Genomic DNA, 22517 nt, shown 5'->3' with positions numbered 1-22517 from the left:
ATTAAATTAAAAAAAAAAAAAAAAAGACACGCAGATGTGTGACAACGCCGAGCGCCTTCCACATCTTCCTCTAATTACCCTGGCCTCTCATTTGCAGTCAGGTGACATGACCCAGGAGCACACGCAGGGTTAGCCAACTGTGTGAGCGGAACGGGGCTGAGGATGACAGCAGCGTCTTCTCTTTCAAGTTGGCTCACCGCTCCGTTACCCACTTCTGAACATACTCCACATCTGACGCGAAGGGCACCCTGGCAAATTGGGAACTGCTCGGCTCCTCCGAACTCAGAGCCGAGGGTTGGAAGGTACTAATGTGGCCAACCCATCCAGGCAGTCGAGCGCTCGCAGTCAATTTGCGGATCGTTTTCTCTCTAGGCATATGGACTACACCAGACAGTCTTCATCATTAAAGTTCTTTCGCTCCTGCCCGGCTTTAGCCTACTTCTTTGGCTTCTACAAGGATCAAGGGAAAAGAGTAAATGGGAAAAGTGATCTACGCCCTCCCCGGAGCACACGCATTTGATCTGAAAGAGCCTTCTAGAGAGAGGGTGAACTCAACGTGTACTTACTCGGTGCAGATTTTGTTTTGTTTGTAAAACTTGTGCCGTGTAGTAAATAACCGAGAAATATACTTGGCATTTTCGATATCATCCTTGGAAAAAAGAAGAGACGAAGAAAAACAAAATCAGTTTGATTAGATGCACACTTTACTAGGATCCTCTAGGCTGGGACACATCCCTCCCTCTCTTCGTCTCAAGTAGAAAGTGACACATGGGCCAGGAAGCAAATGAACCTGAATTTTCAGTGGCAGCTGTGTCTACAGAGTTCACCAAAGAATGGCAGAAAATGTGAAGGAATTCCTTATGTCCAAGGCACTGGGTCTTCACTGATAAATTGGAATCCTTATCTAACTCTGAACCAAGTCCTTTTCAAATAAATAACTGAATCAAGACAAAACACCAGAATATAAACACCAGACTTCATTAAATTGGAAACAGTGAGATGCATGAACAGCCCTGGCTCTTGAGGAGGAACCCAAGTGGAGGTCAATTGCTCAGCTGACTTTGATTAAGCTGGGGCTATGATGGGAATGGAAATTCAGGACACCCAGCTGAAGAAAATGCAATGTAACATAATCAGAGGTCACTTGATGAGGACTGCAACTGAAGTTCCAAGGAACAGAGCACACCAGGAAAGGCTATCACTGTAAATAAGGCACCTAGGAGAGCCCAAAATCTAGAGTCCAGAGTAAGCTTGGAAACCTGCCTTCTTGAGCATGATACTTCATCAGCACTACCCTGAAATGAGTAGCGATAACACTGAGCAAGTATTACAAAGACTCTCTTCAATAAAATATTTATTCTCTTAAGATAGGGAGAACAAGGAAATGATATTATGAATTGAAAAGTCAAAAGGCACGTTGTTCATTGAACCCTCTCCATCCATTTTGCTTACCGTGTGAAAGAGGGCAGTCTCTTCCTTGTTGATGAGCTCCAATAGAATGGTCGACTTGTTGTGAGTGATGTTCCCAATGTCATTCCACCTGGGACAAAAGAAATGCAACTGTGTTTGTCCACAGATGATCCCTGCATTTAGTTCCAGTATGGGAGGGTTCTGTCTGCTACTGTCAAATCACATTTGACAAATTACAGTTTAACTTTTTTAAAAAGTTAAATGTTTCTCAAAGGACAGAAAAAGAAGGAAAAATGCAATGTGTATCTATTTACACAGGCAAAAATTATATGTATATGTAAAATGTATCTAAACACTGATATTCATAAAATATATTTTCCTTTATGAATAGGTATGAGAATAATTTCTATGAGACAGCCATGGCCCTTTTCCCCCATATTTCCAACCTGCCAAAGCATTTCCCATGGGCCTTGCTCCCATGACCCCTGCTTTGTAGCATAAAAAAGCACAGCATTAAAAAGTCATGTTGCCAAGAGTCTAGATTGAAGACTCCACATGGACTCTGTGTTGCAATGTCCACTACAGCTCAATCATCCCATCGAGAAAAAAATGTGTACGGAATAATACTACTCCATAATGGTGATCTAGACATGGGTACACACATGAATGTACACATAAGAGAATTTCCTTCCTTGTCATGGAGACCTTGTCTAAAATGAGATGCAATGAAATAAGCACCAGGCAAGAGAAGACAAGCCAAGCAGCGACTTTCTGCTTGGAGCCAGTTCACAGTCTACCCTTCATTCAGTTGCAACCTACAATTTCCTGCGCACTGTACTCCGTCACGCGCCTGTCTGCCCCTTATGCCTCCAGCATCCCCTGCCTGGATAATTCTCCTAAGACTCAATACTGGAATTCCCTCCTCAAAGAAGCCCTTCTTCACTCCTCACCACCCATGTGCAAAGAGAAGAACCTGCTGGAGTCCTCTATTCGCCACCACAATGTGTCTTACATTTTCACTTCCGTGACAAGCTCTCAAAGTAGACCCAACATGGCCCTGTGGGGATTCTGCTTCTTTTATCTGTATTCCAAGCATTGAGTCAACTACCTCACATAGATCACTCAATAGATATTTGCTGAAAGAATGAAATACAGAATGAGGGGTACGACAGCTCAGTGGTAGAGCACTTGCCTAGCATGCATCAGACCCTGGCTTCCCTCCCCAGAACTGTAAAAATAAAAAATAAATAAAAATTTGAGAAGTAATACTATGGCCTCTCATCTGTACCAAGAAGGATTATTATACCCACTCTAAAGCAAACAAGGAAGCTATTTCTCCTCCTACTTTAGGGAAGAGGCCATTTAGACGTGACTGAGTCTGACTCAGCCATTCACTCTGCTGGTCAGGGAGGGATGAGTTCTTTACCTGGGGTTTCCAGATTCCCAGTTTCCAGCCATCTTTCCATTACACCAGCCCAACCGTGTTTAACACATGTGCTGTGGCACGATTCTACTGTGCTCAGCCCAGAGTGCTGCCACCTCCACCAGATTCTAGCTACAAGAACTCATGGCTACATGCTCCTCAAGAGATAAGAGACTGGATTTCCTCTGGCTCCATTCCTTCAAAGCAACTGCCCAAAACTCAACACTCTGCTCTACCATGACTTCAGTCGGTGGCATGGTGAACATGACACTAGTAGAAGTCACATCCTGTAGGGGCTTCAAGAAAAGGGCAATATCTAGAAGCATAGGGAATAGCAAAACTTGTGAGTGGCTTAGGCTCATCACACTTGGATGCTGCTATTCTTTTTCATCTCACCTCTATAGCTATTGTGTAGGACTGGTCTACTTCCCTTTTGTAGGGTAAATGAGAAAGTGAAACATCAGTTTAACTTGGAGAACTGATGGGACAAATGTCTAGACAGCTTTGAAAGGGCACAAAAATTTAGAGTTACCACTCTGTGATTATTCCCATACTTTATTCAGTTGATTTACACTTTGTTACAGGTGTATGGAGTTGACTCTGAATATGTTCAAAAGACAAAAATTATATTGTGTTCCAAGCTCTGAAGATCTCTCTCCCCATTCTAGCTTCACTAATGTCTCTATTCAAAGAATAATTAAAAAAAAAAAGCCATAACAATAATGGCAGGGTATGGACCTTGGGAAACAAAAGCAATCAAGAAGGTTTTAGATGGAAATCAATCTCAAAATGCTGTAATAGCTGATACAGAGAGTACATGGTTGGTCAAGATTCACTTCCAGAAGTGGGCTGTGCTTTGCCTCTGACAGCTGTCTTTGATCATCTGCCCTAAATGCAGAGCTCTGTCTATCAGATCCACGTACAGGAAAGCTGCTCTTCCAGTAATCAATGAGCTATACTACCCTTATAAATGAAAGCAAGCTTGCCAGCGTTATAATAGAATCTATGGGCACCAATACCAAGAACAAGGTCAAGGATATAAAATGGGACATGGGTACACCACCATATCCCTACATTGAAACTATTTGTGTTAAGCAGAAAAGAGGCTTCAAGTGTCAAAATAACTTTCAAAAACTACCGAGGTATTTAAATTTGTTATAGTAAATTGAATGCCTTTTAAGGTACATTTTTACAAATAATGCCCTTGCATTACTATAAAAGTTAGTTTGCACCCTTCAACTCATGTGGTTACGTAGAGGGTGCAGTTTTCTTTTTTTTTTCCTTTCTTTATTTTTTTGTAGTTGTACACAATAACTTTATTTTATTTATTTATTTTTTATTTTTATGGGGTGCTGAGGATCGAACCCAGGGCCTTGCACATTCGAGGTGAGCACTCTACCGCTAAGCCATAACCCCAGCCCCAGGAAGAAGTCAGTTTTCATCCAGCAAGTGATCATGATAGTCTCCACAAAAATAACTGTCAAGAGATGATCTGAGTTGGGCGCAGTGGCACATGCTTATATTCCCAGCAGCTTGGGAGGCTGAGGCAGGAGGATCACAAGTTCAAAGCCAGATTCCACAAAAGTAAGGTGCTAAGCAACTCAATGTAACCCTGTCTCTAAATAAAATACAAAATAGGGCTGGGGATGTGGCTCAGTGGTCGAGTGTCCCTGGGTTCAATCCCTGGTATCTCACCCCACTTCACTCCCCCCAAAAAGAGATGATCTGGAGAGCTGATTCCAACCATAGAGTTTAGTTCCACTGTTCCAACTCAGTGGGATTCAATGATGCATTTTCTGGAGTCAGGGCGGAAGAAGGGGTTTCCCCTCCTGAATGAGGCTTTCAGGAACAGTGAGATGAATTTTACCATAACTGTGTGAATCCCATAAAGAGATGATCTTGTGAGTTGACAAAAGCTCAACTCTGATCCACAGTCTGGCTCTTAACTCATGTGGATAATTTAACAGCTGATGTACTTGTCAAGAATCTCTCACAGAGGAAAAGGAAAAAGAGGGGTTGGCAAATAAGATTACCTATATATTACTGCTTGTCTTCCAATCCTGTTTCTCACAAAGATCCCCATAAAGAAAATGCCAAGGTGCGTACTGTTTCCATGATTGTCCTGCATAAAAAAAAAAAAAAAAAAACTTATTAGGATCCGTGTTCATTACAGAACTATTCACATCAGGCAAAATAGGGAATCAACCTAGTTGTTCATTAATGAATGAGTGGATAAAGAAAATGTGGTTTATACACAACAGGATATTATATAGTCTTAGAAAAGAGAAGGAAACCCTGCCATTTGAAACAACATGGGTGAATGTGGAGGACATTATATTAAGTAAATCAAACCAGGCTCAGAAAAACAAATATAGCATCTCACTTAGATATAGAATCTACTAAAGTTGAGCTCATCAAAGAAGAGAGCAGGCCAAGTGCAGTGGCACACACCTGTAATCCCAGTGGCTCGGGAGGCTAAAGCAGGAGGATTGCAAGCTCAAAGCCAGCCTCAGCAATTTAGCAAGGCCCTAAGCAACTTAGTGAGACCCTGTCTCTAAATAAAAAACAAAAAAGGGTAGGGATGTGGCTCAGTGGTTAAGTGCCTCAGGTTCAATCGCTGGAGAGAGGTGGCGGGGAGGGAGGGAGGGAAATGGTGATTACCAGGGACTAAAGAGAGGAGTGGGTATTGGGAGTTGTTGGCCCAAGGACACAAAATTTAAATTACATTGGTTTTAAAATTTCATGCTGACTATAGTTAGTAAAAATGTACTGTATTCTTGAAAGTCCATTAGAGAATAGATTTTAAGTATATTTTGAAGAATTGAATATTCAGTAGAACCCCCTGTCCCCCATTTTGCCTTCCCAGAGGCAGCAAACTTCCATCTCTTGCAGCCCTACTGTGTGTCTTTATATCCGAGCTTGGCTCTTTCCATGGAGAACCTCATGTTCCTCAACACTGAGCTATTTTCTTAAATTACTCCCTCCCTTTCCTCTGTTGACTGTTTTTAGAACTTGCATCATTCAGGCATTAGACATCCTAGATAAGTTCTCTAATTCTTTTATCTCTGGTCTCCCAATTTTTATTACTTTGGATTTCCTGGTGAAGCTTTTCTCAATTTTCTTTTTCAATCTATTTAGTATTCCATTTCTAATATTATAAATTTCGGAGAGTTTTTAACTTTCTAAATTTTTGTTTTCTAATTTTCCTTTTTATAAGCACCCTATTCCTTTAAGACAATTTTCTTTTCTCTTTTTTATTTTATTTTTTTAATTCTGAGATCTTGGAGGTAGTACTCTAAACAGGGGGTTCTTCTCCCTGATTCTTTGCTTCTTACAGGCCACTTTATTCTCATCATGTCAGCCTCTGCCACTCCTATTAGGCACGTAGAGTGGGTGATGCTGGTGCTTTGCACTGGCAAGGGTATGCTTAACCCTGGATAAGAACTTGTGAGCACAGGAAGAGCCTGTGTATGGCTATCCGGTGAGCTGAGGGCCCTGTGCTGGGGAATCCCAAATATCTGATCTTCAGTCTGGTTTCTTGATGAAGTCAGGTGCTTCCAGTCTCCTGCTTGGGAGACTCTTGCTGCCAGGGCTCTGAGAGTACAGTGGGAACAAGGCTCAATATCTAGTAGATAAACTGTCACTCAGTCCCCTGCTTGCAGTAGATGGGGAGGTCTTCTTTCTAGGGCACAGTAAGGGGACATGTGCAACTAGACCAAGGACACTTGTCCCAAAGAAGACAGTATCCCTTCTCGTAATCCTGTCTCAACTTACCCACCAAAGCTTTGCTAGCATAGAAGTCTCTAGCAGGGATAGAGCAAGTAGGAAAGACAACCACTGGTTGCAAAAGCAGGGAAGAGGGTTGAGAGAGAAAAAACTGGGGAAGAAGAAAGAACTGTCTTGGTAATGACAGGAAGTTAAAAGGCAAGTTATAGTAAATAAAAATACATGTGGGAAAAGATCAGGAGTCGGGATGGAAGGAGATGGAAAAATTTTACCAAAAGACTTCCCTGGCACCTTTCCAATAGGTCCACACTGGAGTCTGGTAATGATGGGTTTAAGGGAAGAGTAGTTACAGGACGGGGAAGGGGATGAAAATACACAGAAGGGATGCCCCAGAATGCTGGGGGTGCTGAACTAGTCAAAAATAAAATAAAAATTCAGCATCTAACTGAACAAAGCTTGGAAAATCCAGATTCTGCCTTTGCCAGCCCAGAAGCACCCTTCTCCATGGTCAATGCCGTGACAATACAGGAGCCACTCAGGTAGCAGCTATGTCTTTATTTGTGGGGGAGAAGCAGGGGCAGAGCTGTCAGGAAGTGGACTGGCACCCTTCCAGCCCTGGAATGGTTTTAGGAACTGCATGTGGAAAAGCCCACACTAAATGGAACTGTCTTCCCCAGGACACAGTGTGACACGCTTTCAACTTCTTTGGGTGCTAAGGACCTGTACTAACCAAAAGGGCCTATGGCACCCCTCACTCTCTTTCCCTGCACGTTTTCCTGTCTGCTTTGAAAACTGATTTCAGGGCTGGAGTTGTGGCTCAGTGGTAGAGTGCTCGCCTATTATGCACAAGGCAATGAGCTCGATCCTCATCGCCACATAAATGTAAATAAAATAATGATATTGTAACCACCTAAAACTTAAGAATATTTAAAAAAAAAAACTAATTTCAGGGCTCATTACATCACCGACCCGACCCCACTGGTCTTGCTGTTCCCACCTACCATCTTGGGTTACTAGGTATCATATGATCTGGAGGTGGTCACCTCAGTCACGGACAGTCATGTGGGGAAAACCCCAGCAGTGCAGCCGAGTTATACCCACCTGACAATGAGTCAGAGGTAGGCCAACTGTCCCTTTTGGTTCCACTAAAGAATCTATTAAAAAGAGCACAGAAGCCCACACAGTGGATTTCAACACTACCTCTACTGTGTCTACGTCCCAAGTTCAGAATTACTAAAAACAAACAAGAAAATGACTGCAACAACCAAACTCCCAACTTCCAAGCACTGAGAACTCAGTTTTCTAGCAATGGAGAAAAGTTTACTGATTTCTGAATGACCCAAAATATCATGACTCTATATGGGCTGCTGAAATGTAAGTGGGATGCAGATGGCTTCATAAGGCATTATCGCAAGGAAAATGGATTACAACCCTACGAAGGGCAGCCATTAGAGAAGCAAAAGAAAATTAAACAAATCTAAAAAAGAGCCATTTAGCCCTTTTCACAAGCTGCGACCACCCTGCTCGATTCTACTTGATGCACATGGGCAGTTCTCATTAAGGCAAATTGCAAACGTGCAACAGAGGGGGAACAGAACACATATAAAACAGCCACTGGAGCCAGTCTGGAGTGAAATGTTTGTGCCGGAATTGCAGGCGTCTCCCAAATTGCTGGAATGTGCCAGTTGATAGAACTCCATTTTTTGAAAAGTTGGTCAGCAGAGAGAGGAAAATGAGTGTGTATTACAGGCTTAGCTCTATAAGTGACCATGCACCATGAACCCTGACCACACCCACTTGAGGACATGGATCTGTTGCAGAGGATTCGATGTGCTATTTTCTAGGTATAGTTTCCACAAAGCACCAAAAGGGCTGGAAACCCACAATGGAGAGCTCTGCAGAGCTGGAGAAATAAAACGCACCCCATATAGGAAATGTTTTATTCTAGTTCACTGACAATTATCCCTATATTCATTCAAGGAAAAGCAACAGGCCCAGGGAAGAAAACTATTAGCCAGAGTCTCTGTCGATACACATATGACATGAGCTACTTGTCCCACTGAGACTAAATACAGTCTCAGTACCTTCCAGGAGCCTGATAAGCTGGTGCATGATACTCAGATGGTTGTCTTGACAAATGAGGTATTCTGCTGACCATGGAAATCTTCAAAATCTCTTAGCTAAGAACAAGTGTTTGCTTTACCAAAAGTAAAGGGGACTTGCCAATTAATGCCATGTAGCAACAAGAAGGACAAGCCATGCTGGTCCACTGCTATCAACACTGGTTTTTCCAAATGCCTGCACAGTTCTGAAAAGGCTGAAGCAAGAATGGGGCGTGACACACTACCTTCACAGGGAAGATTTCCTGTCCAAATCCATCCAGACGTTCCACTTCATTGATGTACATTAGCTCAGCTTCTGCTGGCAGGACTCCGCTACAATGAAAATAGCATTAAAGGAGGAAATGGTGAAGGGCCACAAAGTCAGTGGAACTTCCTACCTTCCTGATGGCAAATTCCAGAGCTGTGGTTTAGCTCTAGTTTCTGGGAAGAGCAATCATCACCTGACTGTGAGGGTACGGTACATTACTGGTGATTCATTAACACAGACCCTGGTAGCCTTTTACTCAACAGGGACAATAAGGAGGGTGGGGGTAAAGTATTTAATTAAGAGTCACAGTCCTGAAAACATTAAATAATTATTCCAGACATCCCTGTGAATAATATTCCTTGCTTTAAAAACAAGGTCTCCCCACCAAGTTGGAAAAATTTCTACTTAAAAGGAAAGAAAAAAAAATTTTTTTTAGGGTTTATTATGATTTACTTGAGGGTGATATTTGGGGAGCCAAGAGGCCAAGATATAATACCGCCTGGGTTCTCAAGAGTTTTCAAGGTTGGATGGAAAAGATGTCTATTGTCTACTGGTCCAGCACAGTTCCAAGGAACCCTGTTACCCAACACTCAGTGAAGTCAGTCTCCCTCCGCTTCCCTCTTGATCTTCACCTTCCCACCCAGCACGGCACTTGGCTCCATGCTCAGAACAGGCAGCGCTGGGCTTTTCCCCAAGTGGCAACAGATTTTGAGGAGGTTCAAAGAGAAGAACTTTGCTGGGTAACGACTCCACCTCTATGTGGAATTTCTGGTGAGAAGGCGGAGGAGGAAGAGAAGGAGAAGGAAGAAGAGGAGGAAGCAAGGAGGTGAAGAAGAGAGCAAAGGAGGAGGAGAAAGGGAGGAGAAGGAAAGAACAAAGAAGGGAAGGAATGGAAGGAGGAAGAAAAGAAGGAAGGAAAAGGAACAAAGAAGAACTGGAGGGGGAAGGAGGGGTTTTCGAGACCTCAGTAAAGTTCAGAGTTGAGTCACATGGTAGAAGCAGCAGACCATGCTGACCAAGGCCAGGGGTGGGGTCGGGAGATGAAGGTGCCCTGTCTGTTGTCAGTGGGTGTCTGCTGGCTGGCAGGCCCTGGGCCTTCTGCCTCCTCACCTGTGAGCTTTATGTTCTTGGGCCACTTTCTGGGTCAGCTCTTCTAGAACAGCCTCTTCCAGGGCCAAATCCTAGGGAAGTAGAAAACAAGTCCAGAGGTATGAGCATTTGTCATTTTGCTTGCAAACCATAAAAGTTCCCTATTTTAGAGCAACACTCCAACATATAGGCACAGGCAGTGATGTCCTTCCTCAGTAGTGGACTCCTAAAGCTCAGGAAATAATGCCAAGAATTATTAAATGGGATAGCATTGAATTAAAAATCTTCTGCACACTGAAAAAGGAAACAAGAGCATGAAGACAATGCCTACAGAATGGGAGAAAATCTTTGCCAGTTATTCTTCAGAGAGAGGCTTAAAATCCAGAATATTAAAAGAACCCAATAACTTGACACCAAAAAACAAAATAACCCAATGAAAAAATGGCCAAATGGCCAGGCGAGGTGCCGCATGTCTGTAATGCCAGTGGCTTGGAAGGCTGAGGCAGGAGAATCTCAAGGTCAAAGCCAGCCTCAGCAACAGTGAGTTGAAACCCTGTCCCTAAATTAAATACAAAGTAGGGCTGGGGATGTGGCTGAGTGGTTGAGTGCCCATGAGTTCAATTCCTGATAAAAATAAATGGGCAAATGAACTAAATGGACATTTCTCAAAAGTAATAAAAATGGCCAACAAATATATTTAAAGAAATGTTCAATATTCTTAGCCATCGGGGAAATGTAAATCAAAACAACAATGAGATTTCATCGCACCCTGATTAGAATGGCAATCATTAAGAAAACAAATAATAAATGCTGGCAAGGATACAGGGGAAAAGAAACACTTGTTCACTGCTGGTGGAACTGTGTATGGTAGGATCACTATGGAAATCAATATGGAGGTTCCTCCAAAGACTAGGATTGGAACCACCATGTAAACCAGTTATACCACTCCTTAATATTTATCCAAAAGCACTGAAGTCAGTATACTATATATACATGCATATCCGTGTATATAGCAGCACAATTAACAATAGCCAAGCTATGGAAACAGCCTAACAGATAAATGAGTAAAGAAAATGTGGCATATATACAATAGTGTCTTTGCTATAAAGAACAAAATTATAATATTTGGAGAAAAATAGATGGAATGGGAGAACATCATGTTAAGTGAAACAAGTCAGACTCAGAAAGCCAAGAGTAGCATGTTTTCCCTCATATGTAGAAGCTAAAGAAAAAAGGAGAAAAATGCATCTTATGAAAACAGAAGGGAAACCAGTAGTTTAGAGGAAAGGAATGGGGGTGGGGAAGAGGAAAGGGATAACGGAGGTACAGGGGAATGAAATGGACCAAATTATGTTATGTGTACAAGTGTCACAATAAATGTCACAATAAATTCCACTATTATGTATAATTATAATGTAGCAATTAACAAAACTTTTTTAAAAAAATTCCCTGTTTTAGAATATCACTTAACTAGCCTTACTTTCTCAATCTCTCCTTTACTCCTGCAAAAGCAAGGCCTATAATGTTGAGGACTGAGCTGTGATTCCTACTATTGTGAAATGACTTTCCACTGTAACTTAGGTTATTCCACGGTGTCATTTGGATTATCATCTAAATTCTCTAAGACTCAGGAATAGTTCTTTCTTCATTTACCTTTTTCCCTATCTGTCTGTCTCTCAAACGTGCTTTCATCAGAATCGCTCGGTGTGTACTTATGTATTTTTGATAATTAGAGTGCAGACCAATGAGTTTCTAAGCCACCATCCTTTCAAAAGGTGAACTCAGGTAGGCACTGGTGCAGATCTATGTGTCCACTTCTAAAATACCACAGACTCATTCAGACCACATGAAGGCAGAGCCAGCTGACGGCACTGTTACTCAGCAGTCATGGGAGGGAGGCAGTCATGATAGCTGAAAAGTCTCAAGAGCATTCAGTAAGACAGCAGGCACGGAGCCAACCAGTCAGTGTCTCAACCACCTGAGATCCATGCTGGTGAGCACCACAAAGGGCACAGGTGTGCTCCTTCTTCCTCTAAGCTCTGGAGGAGAGGACAGAAGGGACTCAGCTGAGTCCTGATGAGGGCACCCTGAGGCTCATGATATTGGAGGTGCAGAGTGGGGGCTCATATTTTTACAGAGATCATATGAAATGCCTCAAACCCTTCTTTCTAAAATACCATTTATAGAGAGACTTACCTCCCATTTAACAACTGTTCATGGATGAAACACCACCCCCCAAAACATACACTTCAAACTGTAAGAAATATTCCATCTCAAAACATTGAAGTGTGAAAAAAAATGAGATTTTTAAAAGTGGGAAATGAGGATGTAAATATATCCTGGAAATTTTATAGCTCTGCAGATTCTGCAAAGTCCAGAGCTCACGAGAGAGTCCTTAGAGAAGACAGAGGGAACCAGCAGGGCTCTTATTTTTCACACCTACTGATTAACTTGCTGTTTCCTGCTTAGCCTTTCCACTAAATTGACGAGTCCACAATGAGAAATGAGCTCAATGCTTTCAGCTTTACGTCGCGGACGAACAAAGATATCACAAGGCTTAGAAACTTAGCTGTGTGTGCATCTCAGTATCAAGTTTTCGTCTCCAATATGATATTAATTTTGAAAAGCTAGTGAAAGATATGTGGCAACAGAATAAACCAGGGGTAAGAGAAGATCAAAAAAGGTTCCATTAAACCTCCACTTCCTAGTTTTATAAAAGAAAAAGCCCAAAGGAACCCCTCTGCTATTGTACTTCACTGCCTCCACCTGTGCTTGGGGCCTCCCTGAGGGCCTGCGCCCCACCAGAGAAATGTGCGAGAGTGGCCCTGGGTGAATGAGAGATGGCAGAGTGAGTGCCTTACGCAGCTGCACACCTGTGGAGCGCCTGTGTACTTAACTTTGTTCTTTTTCTGCTGAAGAAATGCCATTTGACAAATTCAGTAACTTTGTAAGATCAAACACGGCTATTCATCCTATCTTCCCTCCCCCACCAAAGGAATGCATTCTTCTCTTTGAAAGCTCTGGTGGAATCAAGCAGAAAGTTTACAACCTTCCATGGCTCCCCACTGCCTCCTCAATTAGGTCAACAGCTGAGCCCTGCTATCACACCATTCTTCAACACGACCCAGCCTTTCCTTCTAGATCTCCTCCCCCAAGGGTTTAGGGCCTCAGGCCACCTTGTGATCGAATACAAACTGCTTTTAGATCTCTGTTCCTGCTCATGTCTACCCTTTTTTGGAAGAACCATCCAGTCCCACCACAGTGTATGAAATGTCACATTGTCCTTCACATCCCCATCTCAGCAATCCCTGCCCTCCACAGGGCTTTCCTGCTTCCCCCGCTGGAAGTAGCCTCTCTCACCCCAGACCTGTCTGTGTGTCTCTTACATTCTGCCTGCTGCGTTTCTAACACAGTCATTTGTGTACCCATTCCCTATTCTTGTCTCCCTCCATTAGAATTTAGGCCCCTCAAGGGCAATGATTCCTCTTTATATCACTTACAGAGTCTGTCACAGCGCTTTTCCAGAGTGACAACTTATAAGTTCACCCTACAGAGTCAATGAGCAATAAATGTTCAGGGAACGCACTACTTAGAGTGTAAGTTTCATACTATGAGACAAGAGTTTTTGATTATGCAAAGCTGGTTAGTGATCATTTGTACCTTCTGCCTGTCCTCGGCTCACATTTCAAAATGCAAACAGTGCCAGGCACAGGGGCATGTGCCTATCATCCCAGGTACTTTGGCACCCGAGGCAGGAGGAGCACAAGTTCCAGGCCAGCCTGGGCAGCTCAACAAGACCTTGTGTCAAAATAAAAATGGCTGGGGATATGGCTCAGTGATGGAGTTCTCCTGGCTTCAATGCCCAGTATCTCTCTCTCTCTCTCTCTCTCTCTCTCTCTCTCTCTCTCTCTCTCTCTCTCTCACACACACACACACACACACACACACACAATGCACACAGTGATTTTACCTAGAAAGCGCACTCTTTAACATCCTTATGTTTGCCTACATAAAAATATAAAGATATATAAGGAATTATGCTAACAGGACAACTGAATAAACAGTTACTGAGAATCTCACCTGTGCCAAATTAGGTACTTCACGTACATTTTTTTCTTTGAATGCTCACAAAGGGATTTAGCTTTGTTCTCTTCATTTTATTATATCTTTTTAAAATATTTATTTAATTGTAGATGAACACACAGTATCTGTTTTTTTAATTTGTTTTTTATGTGGTGCTGAGGATTGAACCCAGGGCCTCATACATGCAAGGCAAGCGCTTTACCACTGAGCTACAGTCTCAGCCCTGTTTAGCTTCATTTTAGATGAGGAAAATGAGACTTAGAAGGCTACCGTGCCCAAGGTGGGCTGTGAGTGGCTCAGTCAGGATGTGGGCACAGCACGGCTTGGCAACTCTGCTGAGAAATTTCTGACCGCCGACCGCAGTGCACGCAGGACACAACATGGTGGGGCAGGGTGGGGACGTGCAGGGAGCGATGAAAGAAGATGGCTACAGGCAGAGACCTGGGAACATTTACTCAGACATATACTCCGACGACAATCAGTTTGTGCCACATCATCTTGGGCACTGTCCAACAGGACTGTGTGGGATGGTGAGAATGTTCATATCTGAGCTTTCCAACACAGTTAGCCACTAGGCAGCCAATGCTACCAAGGAGTGATTTTTAACTTTATTTAACTTTAAATTTGAATATAAATATGTACCAGGAGCTAGAAGCTCCCATCCAGAAGGGGCTATTTTAGAACCCCAAAATACTAATGTCAGGATCTGTTTGCCCACTGGTGAGATGTGTGGAGTCCAGGCTGTTTCAGTAGATGATCTGCTCAGAGCCCAGTAAGGAATGAATCTCCAAAAGGAAGCGTGGTGCACAAAACAACAAAACTTACACTCTTGACTGCTTCCTGACACCTGTCAAAGCATCTTACAAACTCATCAATCTCATGCTGGCAATCACTTTTGCAAACTCTGGCAACCTAACCCGGTCTCTTCCTTCAGATAATGCGAGTAGGTCTTTTAATAAGATTGGGGTGAAAAAAAATGTAGAAAATGCTCAACCCTCCATGATCAACTACTTCGTCTGACATAAAACTGACTCTCTTAAAAGCTGAGCTCACATCAAGCATGATGATAAATATCCCGGGGAACTTTTGCAATATCAGAGGTCCATTTAAGCATACTGACATTAAATCCTATGAAGAACTTGTCTGCTAAGTAACTGCTAATCTCTTTGAATGGAAGTTGATAGAATGGGTAGAATTATTAATACATTAATAAAAGCAGGCATAAAGATATTACTGCTGTTTCCTGAGAGGGAAGAAGAATAGAGTTATTCTTGAAAAAATAGCGATCTGCAGTATTTTCCTAACATCTGAGAACAAGGTACACTTTGGACCAATGCAGTTGTACTCATGTACTAACATGGATAGTAACACCAGCCCCTTACTTACTCTAGTGACTCAAAACTTAAAACCCATCCCACCTCTGGCCTCAGCTGTGAGTGATGGTCCCCATCAGGTGCCTATTGTCTCTGCATGCAGGGCCAGCAGTCTGTGAGCTTTGGGGCCTGGAGTGGCCTCCCCTTGGCTTGCTTCTCAAAAGGTTCAGTTCATACAGCACTTCATTTCCGCAAGAATATGCTCTTAACACCCCCCTGATTTCACCACCTTGGCGGGAAATGGTTCTGCTAGACCCAGGTGAGGGCAGAAGACACCACACATAGGTTGCGGGGAAGGTGAATAAGCTGATCGCCCTGTACCCCGCACAGCTGGTTCTCAGGAAGGTGGCTTTTGAAGACCCGATTTTAAGTGAAAATGAGACATTGTATGTGGACAGAGGATTTGATTGGAGAAGGTCCCTGTGGTTGGGGTAGAAAACTTCATGCATGCTAGTTGGCAAGTCACTCCTTGGAAAGGGTCATGTTCAAGTCAAAGCCACAGACAAGACAAAGAATCATGGTTGAAAGTCAATATGAAGCTTAAGGAAAAACTTCTGGGAGAAAATAATTATTGGGACCTCCACTGGACAAATGCCACCAAGGCTGCCTCATGTTTGTTGTGATCACTGAGCTAACACACACAGAAGTCTAAAAAATAAATTCATTTTCCAAAAAACAAAAAAAATTAAAGACCTTAAAACCTTTGTCACGGGCTGGAGATGTGGCTCAAGAGGTAGCGCGCTCGCCTGGCATGCATGCGGCCCGGGTTCGATCCTCAGCACCACATACAAACAAAGATGTTGTGTCCGCCGAATACTAAAAAATAAATATTAAAAAAAAAACCTTCTCTCTCTCTCTCTTTAAAAAAAAATTAAAAAAAAAAAACCTTTGTCACTAGACTCTCCACTTTCCCCTGTCTGTCATAGCTGAATAGACTCCAAAATTTACCTATTTTGCTTTCAAAACATCTCCTGCTTTGCTTTCTTGTTTTCATCTCGCTGCTAGCCACCTAAATTAGATCTCTTCTCCAGACCACCACAACAGACTCCCAGCTGACTTCCTCCCACAAATGGTCTCCCTGCTTAAGCCAGCAGTTTTCAAAGTGTAGAGTCTGCAAAGCTCTGGAAAAAGCTCAGGCATTCCGCCTTCTCTGAAGTTTTCAGTTTCATACACCAGGATTCCCCCCAAACACCACCAAGTTACAGTCACACTATCCACTTGACTCTTTCTCAAATACTCCAGGCACCTCGCCTCTTCCCTCCTCTCTGTCTAGATCATTCCTTGCTCCTTCCCCCTCCCCCTCTTACAATCCTGCTACCCTTTAAGAAAACAGCCCACACTCCATTCGTCTCTAAGCCTTCCCAAGCACACTGTCCTCTCCCCACGTAAAATGCCCATCGCACTTTATTACACTTGGCTTCACAGTCTGATTTTGCAAACTTCCTTTTTACCCAACCACACTGGAGCCTCCTGAGAACACGCACCATTTCTTGTAGAATTTCATGCCCTGGGTGTTAGTTACCCAGGTCAGTGTTTTGGACTAAACAATTGATTTTTTTTTTTAAATGGTGAATAATCATGATTTCTAAATTCAGAACCAGCATGTCAGACTGGTTATAGCTCTTCCCTAAAATGGGCTTTGCAGATGTTTTCATCCTCTCTCACAAAAAATTCCTCACGTTTACCCCAAAGCCAACCAACCAAGCAACCAACAAAAATCCCCGGGGGTTAAAACCCAGTCTCACTCTTACTTCAGCCTAGGAATGAACATTTCACTTCATTGATTCATTCCACAAACGTTCACGAGTGGGACCTGTGTGTCAGAAACAGTGAACGAAATGGACAAAGGATCACAGGGTTGGTAATTGAAGCTGGCAAACAGAGAATGAACAACTTCAAAAACTGAAAGAGCTGTGACGTCCAGAAAGTGGCTAATGATGAAGCGACATCGACAGCAGGTGATGAAGGAAAAGGAAGTCCTCTCTGAAAAGGTGGTGTTTGAATTGGACCTCAGTGATGTAAAGATTGGGGGCAGATCATTTCCAAGTAGAGGAAACCCAGGTACAAAGGCTCTTGGGTGGGAACAACCCAGAAAGGAAGACCAGACCGTCAGCTTGCTGGAGGGTAATGAATAAATGAGAAGCGCTTGACAAAGAAGCACCTTTAAAAAAAAAAAAAAAAATTATTGACAAAAATCTTATATATTTATGAGATGCAATGTGATTTTTCTTCTTTTCTTTTTTTATTTTTTTCTTAAGTAATAGTAGTGTCCTACCACTGAACTGCATCCCACGAGCTCTTCCATTTTTGAGACAGGGTCTCGCTAAGTTACCCAGGTTGGTCTCAAACTTGCAATCCTCCTGCCTCAGCCTCCAGAGTAGCTGGGATTACAGGAGTGAGTCCACCATGATCATGATCGGCTACAATGTGATATTTTGATCATATATACATCGTTGGAACAAGCCAATCAAGCTAATTAACCTATCTCTTGCCCCACCCAATTCTCATTTCTTTGTGATGAGCCCATTTAAAATCTGCTCCTTTGGTGATTTTGAAATATACATAATTATTGAGTGTAGTCACCATATGCTGTGAAATCCATGACCACAGCTTGTCCCTCCTGTCTAAATAAAACTTTGCACTCGTTCATCCACATTTTCCCTTTCCCTTCCTGCCCCTTCACCTCTGGTAACCACCATTCTACTCTTTACCTTTATGAGTTCGAATTTTTTGATTCCACACAGAAATGAGACCTTGCAGCACTCATCTCTCTGTGCCTGGCTTATTTTACCTACCATAATATCCTCTAGTCTTATCCACATTATTGGGAGTGACAGGATTTTGTTCTTTTTAAGGTTGTACAGTGTCCCATTGTGTATATAAACCCCACTTTTTAAAATGATTGCTCCATTTTGGGGAATTTAGGGTGTTTCTATATCTTGGCTATTGTGGATGCTGCAGCAGTAGTGATGGGAGTACAGAGATCTCCTCCACACACTGATTCAATTCTTCTGAATTTATAATCCAAGGTGGGATTGCTGGGTCACAGGATAATTCTATTTTAGTTTTTCTGGAGGAACTTCCACACTGCGTTCCCTATGGCGGTACTAACTTACATCACCACCAGCTGTGAACAGGGCTTTTTTCCACATCTTCACCAACACTTGTTATCTTTCTTCTTTTTGACAACAGTCACCCTAACAGGTGGTAGCTGACATCTCCTTGTGGTTTTAGTCTATATTTCCTGAATTTGTATGTCTTATTTTAAGAAATGTCTATTCAGGCCTGTTGCCCATTTTTTTTTTTAACAGGGTTTTCTTGCTATTGAGTAGTTGGAAGTTTCTTGCCTATTTTAAATATGAGCCCCTTATCTGATGAATGATTTGTAAACACTTTCTCCCAGTCTGTGAATTGTCTCTTTGCTCTGTTAATTATTTCCTTTGTTGTGGCAAAAGCTTCCTAGCTTGTTACAATCTATTTGTTTATTTGGGCTTTTGCTGCCTATATAATTGGAGGGTCGTCTGCAAGAAATTGTTGCCCAGACCAATGTTCTGTAGCTTTTCCTGTTTTCTTCGAGCAGTTCTACAGTTTCTCATCACACACCAAGTCTGTCATCCATCTGGAGCTGATTCTCGTGTAAGGGGTGAGATAAGGGCCCGGTTTCGTTCCTTTCCATGTAGATTGCCAGCTTTCTCAACACCATGGATTGGAGAAATTGTCCTTATCCCATTGTGTGTTTTGGCCCCCTGTGTCAAAACTCAATTGATCACAGATGTGTGGATTTACTTCTGGGCTCTCTAATCTATTCCAATGGTCATTGTGTCTATTATTCTTCCAGGACCATGTTGCTTTATTGACTATAGCTTGGTAATATAGTTTGAAGTCAGGTAGCTTAGTACCTCCAACTTTGTTCATTTTGCTCTACAATGCTTTGGCTATCAGGGTCTCTTTTGTAGTTCCATATGAATTTTAGGATAATTTTCTATTTCTTTTAAGAATGACACTGAAAATTTGATAAGGATTGCATTAAATCTGTAGATTGCTTTGGGTAACATGAACATGTAAACAGTATTGATTCTTCTGATCTATGAACATAGTATATCATTCCATTTGCTACCTTTAATTTCTTTGATTAATGTTTGATAGTTTTCAGTACATAAATCTTTCAATTTCTTAAGCAAATGAATCCCTAAGTTTGACTGACTGTCGGTTGGTTTTAGGCTACTCTATATGTGACTGGTTTCTGCCCACTCTCACCATTTCTATGCGGCATAGTCCTGGAAGCCCAGATGAGAACAATCAGTCAAGAAAATAAATAAATAGATGTATCCAAATAGGAAAAAAGTGTCTCGATTTAGTGACGATATAATTTATATAAAGCTTCCACCAAAAATCTGTTAGAATTGATAAACAAATTCAGGAAAATTGTAAGTTATAGTATCGATATACAAAAATCAGTGGTATTTCTAAACAGCAACAAGGAACTATCTGAAAAAGAAATTAGGGAGTGTCTTGAGGCAAAAGGATGTCTTTAGTGTCTCAATGTGTTTTATAGACCTTGTCCCTCTTTTATTAATGCATAGGCTTTCCTCCCCTGAAAACATGTATAGGCCCAATTCTCTAAGGAAAGAATTCTCTTTTCAAAGGCAAGAATTAAATGCCCAAAGGAGGTAGAAAATTAAGCAAGAAGAATAGAAAATGCACTTACCATAGGAAATAGCACATACTCTCGGAGGAAATCTTGAGAATCAAACTGATTATAATCTCCAAAATCAGCTGAGAAGAAGATGGGGGAGAGGGGAGTAGTTATTATGTGAAATTAAAGATGGAATAAAACACTGCAAACTTGTCACCATATTTATTCTTCCTACTGTATCCTTTTTCTGCACCACTATTAAATGAAAATAGTGCCAGGAGGTGCTTGATATAGTAACTACATTTACCTAACAACTCTAAATATCAGCACATGAGCACCACTGCACAATTTAAAATATATATATATAGTGAAAGCTATCCCTAAAAGGTTATTTAAATATTTAAAAACAAATCTATAGGCTGGGGTTGTGGCTCTATGGTACAGCATTTGCCTAGCATGTGTGAGGCACTGGGTTTGATCCTCAGCACCTCATAAACATGTATGTATGCACATACATACAGAAATAAATAAAAGTTATTTTTAAAAAAGAAAGAACTATATTTATCTGTTAAATGTGCCTCAGTTCATATCTTTAGGCTATCTACCAAGGGGACTTTTTAAATCAAGGTTAATTTGGAGAACCACAGAGCTAAATGTATCTTCATCTGATCACGTATTTGCAGCTGGAAATTCCCACTGCAGATCACCCTTGGCAAGCAACCTCAGAAAATCTTTACGCCTCCTAAACAACTTTGCATGTTACAAGATGTCAGAAATTCTGTTCTGTCATGTTTTCATCTCTCAGTGGTATATTGGAGCACATGCAAAATGAACATGCACAGCCTATGCCATAAACATCAATATAGGAACGTATGTCTTGCTCCTTATCTCACTCACTTTCACAAAAACCAAACCTGCGTGAAATCTTGATCTCATGTAAAAGACTTAGCAGCCAATAGAAATGGACTCAGATATATTTAAGATTATATTTAACAACAGATGCAGAATAAAAGAATACACAGATATACAGAAGGTCAACACAACAAAGTTGCTGAAATACCAAAGAGCCATCGACAAATGTAGCACATGATCTGTTCTGCCTATTTTGAAGGTCAATCATCAGTTATCACCTTCCTTCCCAACTTATATTTTGGATGATGCATCTTTCTAAAAACCCAGTAAGAATCCCCAGGATCTACTCACTCCTCCCTCTATTAAGGGTGCCTGCTCCATTATTTCAATGATGCTTCCACTGCTCCTACCATAACTGGCCATTCTTTCTTCCCCTTCCAGGCTCTATGTAGACAGGTGTAATACAACATATTTTGGGCATTTTCATCCAAAGAGTAATAACAGAAGCTAACTCTGTAGGAAATTTACGTCTAACAGAAATGGCTATGCCACTGATATGAAAGAGGTCAGGGAAAGACCACTTTCTCTAGACATTTAGAAACCAAAAGGTTCAACTTCAGTTCAAAGTTTGGGAAGTTCAGTTCACGGCTTCTAAATCAACAGTCCACACAGCGAGAGCTTGGCTGCTGGCAGGGTTATACTTGGACACCAGCTGATTTTTAGGGAAAAGGAGGATTGAAAGGGAAATTAGTTCTCCTTTCAAAAATTGTATTTACCAGCTTCTTGTTTTCAATATGACTAAAAAAAATTAAACTACCACTAAATAGATAATATAATAAAATGTATTTTAAAAGAATTGACACATAACAATGTAGAGAAGGTAAAAAAAATAGCTGTCTGATAAATCTAAATAAGATAGGTTGAAGATAAATTTATTCCAAGAGAAAGTTGGTTATTTCACATTAACAACTTGGATTTTAAGTTTCTCTCTTTAACTATATTAGAATAAATCATATGACAATGATTAAGGCTATTACACTGGAAGTTGCTGTGACAGTAACATAGTCCTTTAAGCCACAGAATACAACCACATTGTGCAGCAGAATGTCCCATCAACTTAAGACACAGCTTCAAAGCTACTATTTCTTGGAATAAAACTATAATGAAATAAGCAAGAGCAGTTTGCAAACAGTTTTGAGACAGAAACTGTCCTGCCATCAAAAATCACTAGCTCTTCTTCTTATTAACGTAATAAGAAATGAGAAGGGAGTATTAATGAGGGATCATTTAGGTCAGTGTATCTTTTCACACTAAGAAGACACCAACACCATAAATCCAACAGAAAATAGAATTTCACATGCTGGTGGTGACTACATCTTACCTTGCACAGCTAAGCCAGCCAGTCGAATCACCTGTTCCAAGGTACACCGCAACCGGCCTTCAAGCACGTCTTTTTTGACTTGCAGGTAATACTGATATCTGTTCATGGGAAGAGAGGAACACACAAACTCAAAAACACATACTTGGAATGTATTCCCACAAAAGACGTCCCTGG

The 22517-nt window shown here is 41.6% G+C and overlaps 1 protein-coding gene across 1 annotated transcript in view; it reads right to left on the bottom strand.

The window, feature by feature from the left end:
- Positions 1-22517, bottom strand: part of Ptpn14 (protein tyrosine phosphatase non-receptor type 14) — a 177393-nt gene that overhangs the window by 38282 nt on the left and 116594 nt on the right. Inside the window, exons 4-10 of the mRNA XM_077802266.1 lie at positions 22344-22441; positions 20183-20250; positions 10040-10110; positions 8907-8994; positions 4867-4955; positions 1453-1540; positions 567-649 (exon numbers count right to left, since the gene is read on the bottom strand). Coding sequence (XP_077658392.1) covers positions 567-649; positions 1453-1540; positions 4867-4955; positions 8907-8994; positions 10040-10110; positions 20183-20250; positions 22344-22441 — 585 coding nt within the window. The remainder of the gene's footprint in view (positions 1-566; positions 650-1452; positions 1541-4866; positions 4956-8906; positions 8995-10039; positions 10111-20182; positions 20251-22343; positions 22442-22517) is intronic.

This window comes from Urocitellus parryii, chromosome 9 (assembly GCF_045843805.1).
Source record: "Urocitellus parryii isolate mUroPar1 chromosome 9, mUroPar1.hap1, whole genome shotgun sequence".
Taxonomy (NCBI): domain Eukaryota; kingdom Metazoa; phylum Chordata; class Mammalia; order Rodentia; family Sciuridae; genus Urocitellus; species Urocitellus parryii.
Note: the sequence above shows the minus strand (reverse complement) of the source record. Positions and strands in the feature narration are given on the sequence as shown.